General features: G+C 39.8%; 1 protein-coding gene across 1 annotated transcript in view; it reads right to left on the bottom strand.

Annotated features, from left to right (window-relative positions):
• Nucleotides 1-14,995: 14,995 nt before the first annotated feature.
• Piezo (piezo type mechanosensitive ion channel component) overlaps nt 14,996-18,886 on the bottom strand; it is a 1,050,432-nt gene continuing 1,046,541 nt past the window's right edge. Inside the window, exon 52 of the mRNA XM_080275143.1 lies at nt 14,996-15,169. Within this exon, the coding sequence (XP_080131269.1) occupies nt 14,996-15,169 (174 nt within the window). The remainder of the gene's footprint in view (nt 15,170-18,886) is intronic.

Raw genomic sequence — 18,886 nt, 5'->3', positions numbered from 1 at the left:
AGGAAAAGTGTATGGTAGGATACTTATTGACAGAGTTAGAGAAAGAACAGAGAAATTAGTTGGAGAAGAACAGGGAGGCTTTAGGAAGGGAAGAGGTTGTGTAGATCAGATATTCATTCTCAGATCTTTAGTGGAAAAGTTTCTAGAGAAGGGAAAGAAGTTGTATGCGGCTTTCATGGATTTGGAGAAAGCATATGACAGGGTGGATAGACTAGGATTGTGGAAAGTGTTAAGAATATATGGAATAGATGGGAAGTTGTTGAATGCTGTGAAGAGTATGTACGATGGTGCGAAGGCTGCAGTGCGTGTGGATGGTGAACTAAATGAATTTTTCTCTTTGAAAGTTGGGTTGAAACAGGGATGTGTCATGTCTCCATGGTTGTTCAATCTGTACATGGATGGGGTAATAAAAGAGGTACAAGGTAGGGTAGTGGATGTTGGAGTGGCCCTGGTGAGAGAGGATAGTGTTTGGAAACTCCTGTACTGTTGTTTGCAGATGATACCGTGTTGTTGAGTGAAGACGAAGGAGAGCTGCAAGGCTTGGTGGATGAGTTTGGGAGAGTGTGTAGGAAACGGAATCTAAAGGTGAATGTAGGGAAGAGTAAAGTGATGGTCTTTGAGAGAGGTGAAGTCAGTGAATGTACAGCGAGGTTGGATGGTGAGGAATTGGAAAATGTGAGTATGTTTAAGTACTTGGGTAGTGTGATGAGTAAGGATGGAGGTTTGGAGGGTGAAGTGCTTGAAAGGGTACAGCAGGGAAGAAAGGTTGCTGGTTCTTTGAAAGCACTGATAAGAAACAGTGAAGTGAGCATAGAAGTGAAAAAGTTACTACATGACAGTATTTTGATACCAACTCTAACGTACGGAAGTGAAGCTTGGACGTTGTTGGAAGGACACAAGTCAAGAGTGAGAGCCGTGGAAATGAGTTATTTAAGAGAAGTCACATGGAGAGACAGGCTGACGAATGAGGATATAAAGGAGCGTTGTGGTGTTGATGTGGATGTGATAGGAAGCGTTATGAGGAACACACTGAGGTGGTTTGGCCATGTGGAGAGGATGGAGGGTGAAAGACTGACGAAGAGAGTGTACATGAGTGAGGTGGAGGGGGGAATAGGGAGGGGGAGGCTGAGGATGAGATGGAGAGATGGGGTGGAGAGGTATATGAGAGAGGGGGGTGTGAGTTGGGAGCAGGGGAGTGAAATGGCGGGGGACAGGGCGACTTGGAGGCGATTTGTTTGTGGCCACCCCAAACGGGATTGAGGCGTCTGGCAATAGATAGATAGATTGCCTTCCATTCATTCAGTATGCCACCCACCCTTCTCATCACTCTCCACGTATCCTTATGGATCATTTTGTGCCTGAAAAGGGTATTGGCTATCACCAACCCCCTCCCAGCACAAATGTCCACTATTTCACTGCCATTCTCACCCAACTCTGCAGGCACACCCTACTCACCAACTACTCCATCCACCTTCACATTCTGTACATTTCTATTCATATCTCTAATCGAAAACACTCTCTCATTCCTTTCAAACTTTTCCATTCCCACTTCCACATTTGTCCAGTACTCTTCTCTCACCCTGCTTGCACGATCTTGCATTGGTGCATACATGCAAATAATCGCCCACATTTATAGTCCAACTTTCAATCTTACCCATACAATCCTAGAGCCAAATGATCCATACTCTCTTATATTCTCCGTCCATTAGTTACTCATAACAACACACACTCGTTCTTTTGCCCTCTCATTCTCACCTCCTGCGCATATACCCCATCCATACTCCTATTCTCTCACACTCTCACCTCTCCATTTAGTTTCATTTAAACTACATACATCCACTTTTGCACCCTCAAGCACCTGGACAATCTCTCTTTCTTTGACATCATTTGCACCCCTTACATTCCATATAGCTATCCGTACCATGTCCTTTGCTCGGTCCTTATTTTGGTCAGTCCTGGTCCGAGGCTTCATGTTCGTATTTTTAGTTAGTTGGTCTCCAGGGAGGGGCACTAACCCTCTGTCAACACACTTGTTGTCACGCAGGGAACATGTCTTGGTGGTTATAAGGTTACCACCCTGCGTTGTAAATACTTTCCTAGTTTATAGGAAATCACTTAGCTTGCCACTCAATGTAGAGCTACCCTAAAAACAGAGTACAGTACCACTACACTAAGTGAGTGGATGATGGGCATTCCCACCTACCACTAATAATAAACAATAACTAAGAATAAAGACGTTGTTGGAAGGACACAAGTCAAGAGTGAGAGCAGTGGAAATGAGTTATTTAAGAGGAGACTGTGGTGTCACATGGAGAGACAGGCTGACGAATGAGGATATAAAGGAGCGTTGTGGTGTTGATGTGGATGTGATAGGAAGCGTTATGAGGAACACACTGAGGTGGTTTGGCCATGTGGAGAGGATGGAGGGTGAAAGACTGACGAAGAGAGTGTATGTGAGTGAGGTGGAGGGGGGAAGAGGGAGGGGGAGGCCGAGGATGAGATGGAGGGATGGGGTGGAGAGGTATATGAGAGAGGGAGGTGTGAGTTGGGAGCAGGGCAGTGAAATGGCGACTTGGAGGCGATTTGTTTGTGGCCACCCCAAACGGGACTGAGGCATCTGGCAATAGATAGATAGATAGAAAAACTGTATATAAAATTATTTCATTGTCACCTAAACATACAACACAGCTAAACAGTCATGTGTACTATATGTCAAAAAATAATGAAACAGACTGACAAGTGTTTTATACAATACTGTGTACTAAGCAGATATATATTTTTTCTTTCTTCTTTCTTTTGCCAGATGTCTTAATCCCATAAGGGGTGGCCATAAACAAACTGCCTCCATGTTGCCCTGTCCCCCGCCATTTCACTGCCTTCCTCCCAGCTCACACCACCCTGTCTCATATACCTCTCCACTCCATCCCTCCATCTCATCCTTGGCCGCCCCCTCCCTCTCTCCCCCTCCATCTCCCTCACATACACTCTCGTCATCAGTCTCTTGCTCTCCATCCTCTCCATATGGCCAAACCACCTCAATGTATTTTTCCTAACACTTTCTATCACATCCACATCCACACTACAATGTGCCTTCACTTCCTCATTTTGTCAGTTTGTTTCTCCATGTGACTCCACATGCTCCTCTCAAATAACTCATTTCCACTGCTCTCACACCTGTGTTGCATCTCTCCAACAAGGTCCAAGCTTCACCGTCATACACTGGAGTTGGTATCACAATACTGTATTGTCATGCAGTGACATTTTTACTTCCATGCACACTTCCCTATTTCTTATCACTGCTTTCAGAAAACCTGCAACCTTTCTTCCTTACTGAATTCTTACAAGCACTGAACCCTCTAAACTTCTATCCTTATTCATCACACGACCCAAGTACTTACACCCACTCACATTTTCCATTTCTTCCTCATCCAACTGCACTGTACATTCAATGACTTCATTTCTCTTGAAGACCATAACTTTTACTCTTCCCTACATTCACCTTTAGATTCTGTTGTAGATTCTTAATATTTCAGTGAATGAGAGCTTTCATACTATACTCAAGTAAAGCATTAATTTTGTAGCTTTTTCTTCAGTAGCACAGTAGGTAAAAACATGACTTCACACTTAACTGCACAGGTGAGCATAATATCACTCCAGTCAAGTGTTGTCAGTTCCCATGTGTCTGTCTCTCTCTCTGTGTATGCATGTGTGTTACATCATAGCACCACTATATTCTACTACTGACCATGGTAGCACAGATGCATCTTACCTGTCAATTAATAGACCATGGCACATATGTTCCATTTCTGTGTTAGCATCATAAATTAGAAACATAAAAATTGCAGAAATACAGTACATTATACTGTGTTCATAAAACCTATCAAACTTTGCAGCATATCAAAATAGCAAAGACAGGACTAAAATTAGCAAAAGCTCAATATTGTATCTGGTGCAGTGCTTTCTCTACCACAAGGTCATTATCTGGTGCAGTGCTTTCTCTGCCACAAGGTCATTATCTGATGCAGTGCTTTCCCTGCCACAAGGTCATTATTGTACTTTACTCATTTTTTGACTTCAGCCAGTTTGTTTTGCAGTTTTGTAAAAAACCCTGACTACCAACTTACACAGTAAAGCCAAACAACAACTACTTAAAATTTATTTAACCTTGAAATAGTGAAAACATTCCTCCTGTGGTTTTACCTTCTGCAGCAAACAGTTACACAGTGCTCATCAGCTCAAAGCTCTTTGTCCATTCCTGGGGATCCTCCAATGAGATGGCCATGAAAGAAAAACTTTCAGGCTATTCGTATCCTTAAATACTTCTATAATCTCTCTTCACTTACTTTTCCTCCTTCTCTCTCACAGTAACCTGTGCAAGCTGTCATCATCATAGTCACTGTTGAAAATGGCACAAATTCACTGCCTCAATATCATACACAGTGTACATTAATTACTGTACACTACAGTATTATTACATAGTCTGATCATCAGGTTATAATACCATGTTTACTCTAACCCTTATACATTACTAATACAGTAGTAGAATGAGGGATCTGAAATGGACAAGTGCTGGATAGCGAAATTTTAAGGTGGCAGTGACAATTCTGTGTGGAGAATATTTTCACAATATCTAAACCTGCTTCGTCTCTCATAACCAATGGAGTAAATGTAAACCCCAGCAACGGAGTTATTCAAAGCTTTATACAAAAATTCCTCCTGTAACATGCCTTCACTTAACATATCTTGCAAATTAAAGCTGTTATCAACATTGCAACACTTCTCACATAACATGCCATTACTCATTAAGCAGTCAGAATGTAAAGTGAAGGGTCTCAGTTGAAACAATTCAAAGTTGCATTTATCTCGGTACATCATTTGTTTCTTTAAAGGCTTATGGATATTACCATCTCATACAGGTGGTAGGTGGGGGTGCTCATCATTCACCCATCTGATGTCGTGCCACCTACAGCTTCCTTCATGTTTACCAATTGTTTTTTTTCAGTGTCTGTCCTCCTCTCTCCCAATTTCTTCCATCCTTCTTGTTATTATTTATTACTCTTCCTTCTACTTCAGGTGGCTCTGCTCTCAGTGACAAAGCAAATGGTTTCCTGTAACCCAGGAAACCATTTACAATGCTAGGTGATAACCACATATCCCAAATAATGAGGTGATGAGGAGCCTACTATGGTGCCCCTGTTAAGTGGGTGGAGATGCAAATGTGGCATCCACCCAGGAACTAAACCTTCACACTAATCCCGGCACTGTGCTGTGACAAAGCATTGGTTTACTGTATGGGACAGCCCTGCAGGGACAGCTGCTTGTCTGTGGTTGTTGGGTTTGCCCAATCAGACAGACTGAGATAACACAACAACAGAACTATTTAATGCAAACAGATACATTTAGCTGCATCATCAGATACATACAACACTTATTTGCAGCTTAGAATATTATTTATTAATATAAGAGATAATCATTCTTGCTGGAACTGAAATCTCACTTGGAGCGATTTTCAATTAACACAGTAGTTTTTAGGAACCCTTCACAGTATTGAAGAATTACTGTACAAGGCCTGTTCAGAAAGCATCCAATCTTAGGTTCTAAAAAAATTAATAGCCAACATGTTGAGCTAGTGCACCAATCCCTCTCAAAGTAAGACTCTTTTGACTTCTGACACATGTAGCCCAGCATTCTTTCCACTGCCTGACACATTTTTCAAAGTTGGTTTTGGTATCTCCTGCAGGTGCTATGTCCCATTCGTCGCATTCTCTTCTCTCGGATGATGTTGCTCAAGACATATTGAAGTGTGCAAACCATGATCCGGACTTTCTGAAGACTTATCACTGGAGATGAGACTTGGGTGTACGGATAAGACCCAGAAGCCAAAGCACAGTCGTTCCAGTGGATGCAGCCAGGGTCACCTTGGCCAAAAACAGCACAACAAGTCCACAGCAAGGTGAAATAAACTCACATGTTGACAGTTTTTTTTTGTCTTTTTTTTTGACTACCATGGTGCTGTGTATTATGAATGTGTACCACAAGGACTGACTCTCAACAATCATTACTACCTCGGCATTATCCATCACCTTTGTGACGCACTTCGGCGGAAGAAACCAGACCTTTGGAAAACAGCAAGTTGGAAGCTGCACCATTGCAACATCCCTGCCCATTCTTCACAACTTATTCAGGAATTTTTGGCAAAGCACAACATCCTGCAGGTCCAGCTGGCTCCCTATACTCACCAGACATGGCTCTGTGTGACTTTTGGTTATTCCCCAGGCTCAAAACTCTGCTGACTGGTTCCTGATTTGAGATGAGAGAAACAATCACGACAAATGCGATGAAGCACTTGCAGGAGATACCAAAAATCGACTATGAAAAATGTTTCAGGCAGGGGAAAGAACCCTGGGCTACGTATGTCGTCAGAAGGGTCCCACTTTGAGGGTGATTAGTGTCCTATGCTCCTGGCTCAACAAGTTAGGTATTCATTATTTTTTTGGAGACTAAGGTCGGACACTTTCTGAACAGACTTAGTATCTACAGGAAAAATAGTAATTCCTTACAGTTTTTGTAGTCTCTAAGCCCCATTATTATGTGAGGATCAAAGAACAGTACAGGAACAAGAAATACAGTTCAACAACAAATCATTTCCAAGCATTAAAGATGCAGTACAGTATTGCAAATTATCCGAATAACCATTAGTTCCCTAAACTTATGAACTCACTTAGGATGGTGCAGTATATACACTGTTTAATGAGTATGGTACAACATTTCATCAAACATACATAGTATCAACATACAAGCCCCATAATAATATTTTTGCATTTCAACTACCAGCTACATTAGAGGAATGTTTGAGTCAGAGTAATGTGGAAATAAATCTGATCTAAAATATAGTGACGTATTATATTTATCAACAATAATACAGTAAAGGCTAATGATCAAAAGTTACACCAATCCCTTTCACTTGCTTCTCAAACCCTTCAGGCAAGGGCATGCTTTTCTAAGGTATTCCACACACAAATTTCAGTGACAAATTGTATCTGAGTGATGAAGGTTGAATATTCAAGGTCTGTACTAATTACACAAACTCCAGGTTTCAGACTTGCATAGTGTATAAAATGTTTTCACTACAAATCCCACAGTGGTAGTTGATGGCGACCATCATGCACTCCTCTGGTGTAGTGCCAACACCACTTAGTACTTCCTTCCCATTTATCTAAGGTACTTAAGTCCTTTCCCTTCTGTCACTTCTCATAACTCTTCTTTCCACTTCATGCAGCTCTACACTGAGTGGCAAGCCAAATAATTTCCTGTAACCTATGAAACTATATACAATGCTAGGTGGTAACCATATACAGTAACTAGATAAGGGGGTGATGTGGAGCCTGTTTCTGTATGGTGCCCCTGGTAACTGGGTGGAGATATGCAAATGTGGCATCCATCCACAAACCAAACCTCCACTTATTTCCATGCACTTTGCTGTAGCAAGGTGCTGTCAAGCACAAGAGAACATTGGTTAAGGGCAAAGGATGTCCCTTCAGGGGTGATTGCTTGCCTGCTGTTGATGGATGTGCTCAGCCTAACAACCCAGGGTTGATGAACAACAACAACAACAAAACCCAGAACTTGAAATTCAGAGCTGCAGAGCTGTATGCATTGTGTATCTCATTCTTAATGCAGATGAGTTTTTTACAGTGACTGATCAAGGCAGAAGTCTCTAGACTACTGGGGTTTCACTTGCATCTCGTAATCTTCAGTTACTCGTCCTTCTTTATCTCTCACAGGATGTAAAGTGCTATGCTCTACTTGACCTTTATGTGGTGTCCTTCCACTGATTTCTCTATTTCACTCACAGCAGTATATTCTTGCTACTGTGGTGGTAGGTGGGGGCTCTCACCATCCACTCACTCGATGTAGTGCTGCTCTCGGGTGACTGCCCTTTCCTCTCTTCCTTCCTTCACTCCTTCCTCTTGTCTTTTTTTCCTCCATTCTTTCCTCTTCCTTCTGCCTATGGGTGACTCTACACTGAGTGACAAGCCAAATGGTTTCCTGTACACCAGGAAATCATTTACTAAGCTGGGTTGTAACCATATAACCAAATTATGGTGCCTGGTGGTTTAGTGGGTACCGGGTAATTAAGGTGCTCCAATCGAATTAAGCCACTGCAGGTTCATATCCAAGGTGTGGTTGGGGTTTACTGCTCACATAATGCCACTCAGGGATGAATGAGGTTGGTTACTGTCACCTTAAATGTCAGGGCCAACTTGCCCAGCCCCGGGCTCCTATGCTCCTCATGGGGCGACATAGGATTAGATGATGATGATGATATTTTTGTTACTTTCATGACTTTATTCATCTTATGACCTGTCAAACTGATGGAATGATATATACCCCTCATCCACCCCTCAGTACCAGAAGCCTTTTCTAAGCATAATAAAATCCCCCAGATTATTATTATTAAAAAAAAAAAAAAAAAAAAAAAAAAAAAAAAAGGGGGGGGGGGCCAGATTCAAGCAGTCCCATTCACTGAAAAAACATTCTTCAGCATCTAATATATTGTATTAGAAACTGTGCATTCTTTCAATAGGTCTGTACATAATGCTGAGCTTACATGTGGCAGCACTGTGCACCCTAAGTGGAGAATCTGTAGCAACCACCCTAGAGCCAAACCACCTCATATTTTCCTGCACTTCCCCATCGGAAGGACTCAAGTTCGACCCAGGTGAGGCATTGTCTACCACATGGGGGCATTGGATCCCTACATTGTGTATGTGCTGTGATGTACCTAAGACAGCTGCACAGAAACAATTGCATACTTGTGGTAAACACATCTGCTTAGCCAGGCAGACATCGAGGTTAAGCAAAAAAGATCAACAACAATATCTGAAGTCACTATACAGAATGCCACAGTAACATCCCTGCTCCTCCACCCAACACTACACTTCACACACACATATGCAAACACACAGTCAGTTACCCACCACAACCACCCAAAATATCCAGCCTAACAGCATCCATCATAATATATCACCGGACATATGCCCCTCAGATATGACCCTACCCAAGGGCACATAAGTCCAGCTAGCCAGACTGTGATGCAGCCATTACCCTCCACCGTTTCAGTGCCAACACAAAATATAATTCACAGTCTTCTATGCCCACACTGTAGTGCAGTCCATCACATCACAATGAACTTTTTTCACCTGATGCACCTCATTCTCACAACACAGATTATCCTTCAGCATTACCCCAACAAAAAACATCTGGAAGCACCCACATGATGCAAGTGGTTTCTCACAATCTACTGGGTCAACATCCAGATGTACTAGGGGTTGCAACAACAGCAACATCATCATCATAAGCAGATTTACAAAAGGATATGTCCACAAGTTGTACAGTCATTAACATAAAATTAATTCCATGGCTAGCCTGATGATCTGGGAATGCTATAAAGGGCCACATTTGACTGTTAGGTTTTTATGGTCAGTTTTAAGAGAGGCATGAGTGAGTTTATTACACTCTTATAATTCTGCAAGACTGCTCCTGTGGAAGGCTGGTGGGGGATCTGGCTATTTCTGCAAGGAGTCAGTTTCAGGAGTGACAGCTTCTAAAAGGACAGCACAAGAGGGATCACAGTCTCTGATTTCAAGAAGCAGATGGGGGGACCCATATGCTCTCAAAGCATAAGAGACTTGCGAATCTGCTAATCTCTCAGGTCAGTGTATATCATCACTTCAGTTTCATGGATGAGGTGTGGTTCTGGCAGCAACGAGACATGAGATAGGTATGGCAGTGGAGGATGTAACAGGCATTGGTATATCAAATGTCATATGCAATGTTGAAATTTCTGAACAGCAGTTGTCATGATAATTCAGTAAGTCTAATGTACTGTGGCATCCATAAGGGAATATTACATGCTCACAATCTTGCCTATGCAGATGAAGGTGGTCATATGGTGGCATCAGTTTTAAAGTTCATGCAGTTCTGCCTGGGGAGTCATGTGACATTAATGGTGGGTTTCATAATGTTGTATCTGCTGTGTTCAGGCAGTGGGTGGTACTGCCACCATTCCTATTTATTTGCTCTTCCACTTACGTAGCAACAACAGTTTTCCAGTCCCATAAGTAGGTCCTCTTTTTATTCATATCTCACAATTTCTTTGACTGGAGTCATCAAATTTCTGTTCTTCTGTTTGAATATGCCACATACAATAAACTGAAAGGCTTTTTTTTTTTAAGCAAGCCTTGGCCAGTAAGTGATTTTTAAAGAAAATTTTTCCAGTGTTTGTAACAAGACATTTCAGTTCTTCAAATGACTGGTGACCACGGCTGAAATCAGACAAGCACTGAAGTATTTCTTATGAAGCAGTAAAGCACACCCTTCAGACAGTCAGAACCTAAAGTTATGTGCAACTAGAACCCTTGCATCACAATTTCTTTGACCGGAATCATATAATTTCAGTTCTTTTGTCTGAATATGCCACATACAGTAAACTGAAAGGATTTTATTTCAAGCAAGCCTTGGCCAGTAAGGGATTTTTAAAGATAATTTTTCTACTGTGTTTGTAGCAAGACATTTCAGTTCTTCAAATGACTGGTGACCACGGCTGAAACCAGACAAGCACCAAAGTACTGTATTTCTTACGAAGCAGTAAAGCACACCCTTTGGATAGTCAGAACCTAGAGTTATGTGCAACTAGAACCCTTACATGCCAAGACCCATCTCCCATTATAAAAATCTGATGTGTTAATCGACACTATGGCTTGTCTACCAAAGACCCTCTATGACCCAAATTAAACTAGAGATGTGCTCCCTAAAGGCACAGTTTATTACAAAGGGGTAAAATGGATTGAAAAGTGAATTAAAAAGGAATAAAAAATGCAGGAAAAACTAACCATGTCAGGGACCTCTCTCCAGAGAACCATCATGCATGCAGGATACTTTTTCAGTGCAAGAGATCCTTACTACTGCTTTTTTTCAAGCACACATGGAGATTCCATGAATTCGGGGCCTGTGTAGCCAGTGGGTTTACTGTACTATACTTATATTTACTGCACTATTGCAAGCTACTGTAAACCTGAACATTACAATTAAAACCTCTGCACAAATATTGCATTATTCATAGTACAATACCTTCGGTAAGCACTAGATTCAGCTATATTGCTCTTTAGAGGTATGTTAGCTCAAAAATACAAACACAATACCACCATAATGTATTGTACTGTACTGCATGATAGAAACACACTAGGTTCATAGCAACTGCAGAAAATACACCATTTTTCTTGTGCGTGTTCAAAATTGTATTATCACTTTCACAGATAAAAAGTGCTACAGTATTATTATTATTATTATTATTTTTTTTTCATAAGTAGTGTATCCCAGCTTAGTCTCAGTAGACAAAAAATATTAACTTATGTCAGCTTCAGTACTGCCTGCAGTGACTTTCTGACAGTTTAAATCTGATGTATAATGACAACAACTTCCAGAGCTACCTTACATTTTTTCCTTTTACATTGCATACAAATACCCAAACAGTTTACAACCAGTGACACATAATACAAAGTTTATTACCTGAAGCAGTTAAACAGCCATTTAGTACAAAGCATCACTGTGGAAATCTTGATAATAAACTACAATACTATACAGGGATTTGCTTACCTCACACAGTTACTGGCTGACTCCTAAGTCATACATACATACATGCATATATACATATATATATATATATGTATATATATATATATATATATATATATAGATATATCTATATTCATTCATTCCTTCATTGCCAGATGCCATGTATCCCAAACGGGGTGGCCAAGGCTTAGAGTTAATTGTTTTACAGGGAGGGGCGCTACTCCTCCACCAACCCCACTTGACACGTATATATATATATATATATATATATATTTACAAGGTGGTAGTTGGGGGGGGCTCATCATCCACTCACTCGATGTAATGCTGCTCTCAGGTGCCTGCCCTTTCCTCTCCTGCATCCTTCTTTTCTTTCATCCTCTTCTGTCTTTCTTTCCTTCATTCTTTCCTCATCCTTCCGCCTACCGGTGACTTTACGCTCCCTCTTCTGTCTTTCTTTCCTCTTCATTCTGCCTTTGGGTGACTCTACACTAAGTGACAAGCCAAATGGTTTCCTGTACACCAAGAAACCATTTACTACACTGAGTGATAACTGCATAACCAAATTTTGGCACCTGGTGGTTAAGTGGGTAATTACGGCGCTCCAATCGGATTGAGCTGGTGAAGGTTTATATCCAAGGGATGGTTGGGGTTAATTGTTCATGCAATGCCACTCAGGGATGAGTGAGACTGGTCACTCTCATCTTAAATGTCAGGACAAACTTGCCTAGCCTCGGGCTCCTATGCTCCTCATGGGGCAATGTAGGATTGGAAGATGGATGGATGGATGTATTGATATACATATAGGCAGAAGGACAAGGAAAAAATGAAGGAAAGAAAGACAGAAGAGGATGAAAGAAAAGAAGGATGGAGGAAAGGAAAGGGCAGACACCTCAGAGCAGCACTACACTGAGTGAGTGGATGGTGAGTGCCCCCACCTACCACCTTACATCATTATATATGTATATACTGTATATATATATATATATATATATTATATATATATATATCTGTCTATCTATCTGTCTATCTATCTATATATTCATCATTTCATTCATCATCCAATCCTACTTGGCCCCATCAGGAGCATAGGAGCCAGGGACTAGGCAAGTTGATCCTGACATTTAAGATGAGATTGATCAGCCTCACTCATCCCCGAGTGGCATAACGTGAGCAATAAACTCCAACCATCCCTTGGATATAAACCTTCACCGGCTCAATCCGATTGGAGCACAACAATTACCCACTAAATCACCAGGCGCCATAATTTGGTTATATGATTACCAGCAAGCGTAGTAAATAGTTTCCTGGTGTATAGGAAACCATATGGCTTGTCACTCAGTGCAAAGTCACCCACAGCCAGAAGGAAGAGGAAAGAATGAAGGAAAGAAAGACAGAAGAGGAAGGATGGAATGAAGGGAGGAGAGGAAAGGGCTGACACCCGACAGCAGCACTACACTGAGTGAGTGGATGATGAGTGCCCCCACCTACCACAATTATATATATATATATATATATATATATATATATATAAGCAGCTTCTGAATCAGTATAATTGCTTAAAAGATATTCAATTTTTGGTCATTCATTAATATCATCACCCTTCTAAAGACAGGAAAAAAGGAAAAATCACTAACTGATGATGTTCTGTATAAGACATTACATTCCTAAGACTGAAAAATTACTTTGTGTGTTTTTGTCTAAATAATTCTTGTCAAATACAAAAGATAAAGCTCTTGACAAAAAATAAGGATCAATATACTTGTACTTATTTATTTAACTCTTGCCGAGCTGCAGACCTTAAATGAAGTACAATGAAGGTCTGCGCATGCCAAGCTGCAAGCCTTATATGAGGTACAATTTCCATTGGTTATGGAACAATGACTAACGGGATGCAAACCTCCTTACAAAGAATCAGCACCGCAGGGGTCAACTGACCATATCTTTGCAGTCTGCACTATTGTGGGAGAAAAAAAAAAACTCCATGTGGATCTATGTTACACCCAGGTACTGTACAGATATAAACTTACAAATTTCTGTACTGTACTTTAAAAAAAAATAATCTCTGCAGATCCTGGTAAGAGTTAGCTTGACTCAAAACAGAAATGTCCAGTGATTTTGAAGTATCACTATATAACTGTATTGTGCACTATATTGAACTTGCTACTTCATACAACCAACCCTTCTTGTGCATTTCAATATTGCAACAGAAATTATATAGGGTATTCTATTTACTGTATGTGTACTGTACATAGTTTTCCAACAGTGTTCTGTCCAGTCAATCAGCTTAATAAATACATTCAGTTCACACATAACACATTTTCCCATGATGCCGATTGCCTGCAACATAGTAGGCAGTCAAATAGTTTCTAAAAGTTTCCACAAGGTTAGATCGATCACAATACAGAATGTAGGTACAAACATGACATTTCTTGCCACTGCATAAACATATATCCCACAGCATGGGCCATGTAACTGCTTGGAGGCTCAGTGGTATGGGGTGAAGGTGTGGCTGATTGTGTCGAGTGATGGTTGATGGTGTGAGCTGATGATGTAGTTTGTGTGATAGTGTGAGGTGATGGTATGGTCTGAATGATTGCGTGGTCTACCTCCACACTTTTGGTTAGTTACAGCAATATTGTTTGTTTATAATTGTGTGTATCATTGTTTGACACATTTCAGGCTAGTTTGAGGTGACTATACCAAGCTTGGGAGGTCATTTGGGGTGATTCTGAGGATAGTGTCAACCATAAGTCTTTTTTCTTATTTTGCTTCAATAGGCTCTGTGTCTTCCACAACACAGATTTCCATTATGCTCATCCTGATGTCAACCAATTACCTGCATTACAGGCAATCCTACTGTTTTCCTCTATGAATGTCGAAAACAATCTTTCCATTTTGGCTATTCATTACATTCAAACTCAGTCCCTAAAATTACAACTCACTTTATCGTGTCTTTTAGCTATATTCTGCTCTACATAATATCAGTCAGGCCTTAAGAATAAAGCTTTCTTTCAAGGTAAACTAAACCTATGATAAGTATAAAGGTAATACTGTACTGGTTTTACTTATCATTTAATCCCTTCTAAACAGCAACAACTTTTGTAGTTTATGTTTGCTATCTCTAAATATCTTTATTCTACCTAGACTTTTTGAATTGAAAGGGTTAAAAATGACCTTGGTTAACCCCTTTCTCTAACTGAGATTCTTTCCAAGTTAAACAACATTTCCTGGTGGAAGCAAGAATAAAACAGAAAGCACAACAAGACTGTGCTTAAATGTAATATGATCATTCCCTTAATAGTTCTTGCTCTTCCAAAGTGTCCTCTGTCTGGTCTCTCTGCTCACTACTCTGACCCCCTTACTGCTCAAGCTGAGGGTCTCCATCTTCAGCCTCAGGTGTCTCATCCTCTGGTGGTCGAGTCCATTTTATTAAGGTTTCAGGTGAGCGGAACAAAAATACTAGCTTGGCAAATAGGTCTTCCTCCAGCTCCAGCTCACTGCTCTCTCGCACCAGGTAGATGTCCAGGCAGAGCTATGGGTTGAGAAATAAAAATACTACAGATAAGCAAACATACAGATGTATCTATATAAATTGCTGTTTGTCCTAATTTAAAGTTGGTTCATTATCAGGCTGCTGATGAGCTGACACCTATTCTTTACCATAAAAAACGTGTGTGTGTGTGTGTGTGTGTGTGTGTGTGTGTGTGTGTGTGTGTGTGTGTGTGTGTGTGTGTGTTCTTACCTAATTGTATCTTTACAGGAATGAGTCAAGCTCGTACTGTCACGTGTCTTAAACCATTTTCATCATACATCTCCTCAAATTTATGATTTATTTTGGCACACACTATTTCATTCGGTAATGCATTCCACTGTTCAATTGCCCTATTTGGGAAACTAAATTTCCTTAGGTCTTTATTGCCTCTCTTTTTATGCATTTTTTTGCAGTGTCCTCTTGCTGATGCTTCCCCATATGTTATATATTCATTTATGTCTATTTTCTCCTTCCCTGATATGTATTTTTATAGCACAAACATGTCTCCTCTTTTCCCTCTCTCCTGTAGTGCTGGCAGAGTCAGTTTTCCTAGTCTTTCTTCATAGCTTAGATCCCTTAAGCTTGGTACCCATCTTGTAGTGGTCATTTGAACTTTTTCCATCTTCTCTATGTATTTCTTCAGATGAGGATTCCAGACTACTGGTGCATACTCCAGGGTTGGTCTGATGAAAGATGTTCTTATCTTTCTCAGCATGTCTTCATTTATGTATGTGAATGCTATTCTCATTTTTGCATGCAGTGTATACAAGTTCCATACTTTCTTACTTATGTGGTCAGCCGGATATAGTAATATTATAGCAGTGTGCGTGCGTGTGCGTGCATGCATGCATGTGTTCTTACCTAATTGTATCTTTACAGGAATGAGTCAAGCTCGTACTGTCCCGTGTCTTAAACCATATTTATCGTACATCTTTAAATTTGTGAATTGTTTTGGCACACACTATTTCATTCGGTAGTGCATTCCATTGATCAATTGCTCTGTTTGGGAAACTGAATTTCCTTACGTCTTTATCACCTGTCTTCTTATGCAGTTTTTTGCAGTGTCCTCTTGCTGATGCTTCTCCATTTGTTAAGTAATCATTTATGTCTATTTTCTCCTTTCCTGATATGCATTTATATAGCATTATCATGTCACCTCTTTTCCTTCTCTCCTGTAGTGTTGGTAGATTCAGTTTATTTAGTCTTTCTTCGTAGCTTAGGTCCCTTAAGCTTGGTATCCATCTTGAGGCGGCCCTTTGAACTTTTTCAATTTTGTCTATGTGCTTTTTGAGATGAGGACTCCAGACTACTGATGCATATTCCAGGGTTGGTCTAATGAATGATGTTATTATCCTTCTTAGCATGTCTTCATTTATGTATGTGAATGCTGTTCTCATACTTGCAAGCAGTGTATACATGTTCCGTACCTTCTCGATGATGTGGTCAGCCGGAGATAGTCTGTTATTGATAATCACACCTAGGTCTTTTTCTCTTTCTGATGTGTATAGGGTTTTATTTCCTAACTTATAATCCCAATCAGGTCTTTTTCCACTTTTACCAAACTTGATTACATGACACTTGTCCACATTGAATTCCATTTGCCATGTACTACTCCATTCATGAAGTTTATTTAATTCTTTTTGTAGCTCTTTACAAGAGTCTGTGTTAGTAATTCTCCTTTGTATTTTTGCATCTGCAAACATATTCAGACAGCTCTCATTTCCAGTGTTACTGTTTATATCATTTATATACACTAAAAACATGATTGGTGCCAGCACTGAACCCTGTTGTACTCCACTAGTCACTTCTTTCCATGATGAGTAGTTTCCTCTTAGTACTGTCCTCATTTCTCTTTTTATGAGAAAGTCTTGCATCCAACAAAACAGTTTGCCTCGAATTCCTCCTTGATGGTACAGTTTCCATAAAAGTCTTTGGTGTGGTACTGTGTCAAAAGCTTTCTTGAAATCTAAATAGATACTGTCCACCCATCCTTCCCTTTCCTGTACTGTGTTTGTTACTCTGTCATAGTAGCTCAACAGATTAGTAACACATGATTTTCCTTTTCTGAAACCAAACTGTCTTTCTGTTATCATACTGTGTTCTTCTAGATGATTTACCCAAGCTTTTCTTTAAAGTTTTTCTAATACCTTGCTTACAACACTGGTCAGTGATACTGGTCGGTAGCTGAGTGGATTTTGTCTATTTCCTTTCTTGAATAAGGGGACAATATTTGCTTTTTTCCAAATATCAGGTAGTTTACCTTGACTCAAGGATTTCTTGAAAATTAAAAATAATGGTTTACATAACTCCTTTGCACATTCTCGTAATACCCAACATGAAATTTCATCAGGACAACTTGCTTTTCCTCTGTCTAATCTACTTAACTCTTCCTGTATTACTTTTTCTGCTATTTGTATATCTGGTAGTATGTGTGGACATGCGTGTTCCACATAGTCCCTCTCAAAATTTTTTTCTTCTGTAAAAACTAATTGGAAATTCTTATTTAGTGCTTCACAAATATCTTTCTCTTGTGTATAAGTGATTCCCTCGTCCGTAATGGATTGTATTATATCTTTTACTTTAGTTTTGCTTCTGATATAGCTGTAAAACAGCTTTGGTTGATCACTACTTTTATTTATTATATCCTCCTCAAACTGTTTTTGGGCTTCCCTCCTTATTCTTGTATAGTCGTTTCTTGCCTGTTTGTAATTATTATACGCCCTTTCACTATTGTGTCTTCTGTATCTATTCCACAACAAACCTCTTCTTTCTTTTGATTTTTTACATTCCGTATTGAACCATTTCTGTATTTTCTTATCTGCTTCTTTGTGCTGTGGGATGTACTTCTGGACTCCTATTTCATAAAATTCACAAAAATTTTTATATACAGCATTTAAATCTTGTCCTCTATGCTCATTTTCCCAATCAACTTCTAAGAAATACTTCTTTAGGTCTTGATAATTTCCTTTTTTATAGTTTAGGCTCTTTTTGTAACTATCATTGCTGTTTACTGTGTCATATGCTATCCTGAAGTTATAATTTAGTACTGCATGATCGCTTTTGCCGAGTGGAGGGTGATATATTAAACTGTCAATATCATTTTCTTGCCTTGTAAATATTAGATCTAGCACTGAAGGTACATCAAGTCCTCTTTTTCTGGTGGTTTCCCTCAAATGTTGCGTTAAGAAAAACTCTTGTACGAGATCCAGGAGCTTTTGATCCCAACAGCTTTCTTGGCTATTTATATCTAGAGTATTCCAATTTATATTTGTATTGAAGTCCCCAGTTAGTATAATTCTTTCCGATTTCTCTTCCATTTTATGTAGCAATGATCTTACACTCTGAATTGTACTCTCTGCCAGGTCCTCATATTCGTCTCTTTCCCATGTGTTTGATCTGGGTGGCATGTACAAATTGGCTACAATTACTTTACCTTCAGATGTGTCGATCTCTACTGCAATCAGTTCTACTTGTGATGGTATATCTAGTTTTATTTCCTTGACTTTTAGATTTTTCTTAGTTAATATTATAATTCCTCCTCCTTTTTTTAAATATCTGTCTCTTCTCCATATATTGTATTCCTCTAAGTTTAGTATGTCATTTGATATCCTTGGTATTAATTTTGTTTCAGTTAGGCATATTATTTGTGGTTCATTTTCTCTGACATAATCATTCATCTCTAGTAATTTAGATACCATTCCATCCACATTTGAGTAC

The sequence above is a fragment of the Coenobita brevimanus genome, chromosome 60 (assembly GCF_032717465.1).
Source record: "Coenobita brevimanus isolate Jiangsu-jjx chromosome 60, ASM3271746v2, whole genome shotgun sequence".
Classification (NCBI taxonomy): Eukaryota; Metazoa; Arthropoda; class Malacostraca; order Decapoda; family Coenobitidae; genus Coenobita; species Coenobita brevimanus.
The sequence above is the reverse complement of the archived record's forward strand: the minus strand, read 5'-3'. Positions and strand labels throughout refer to the sequence as shown.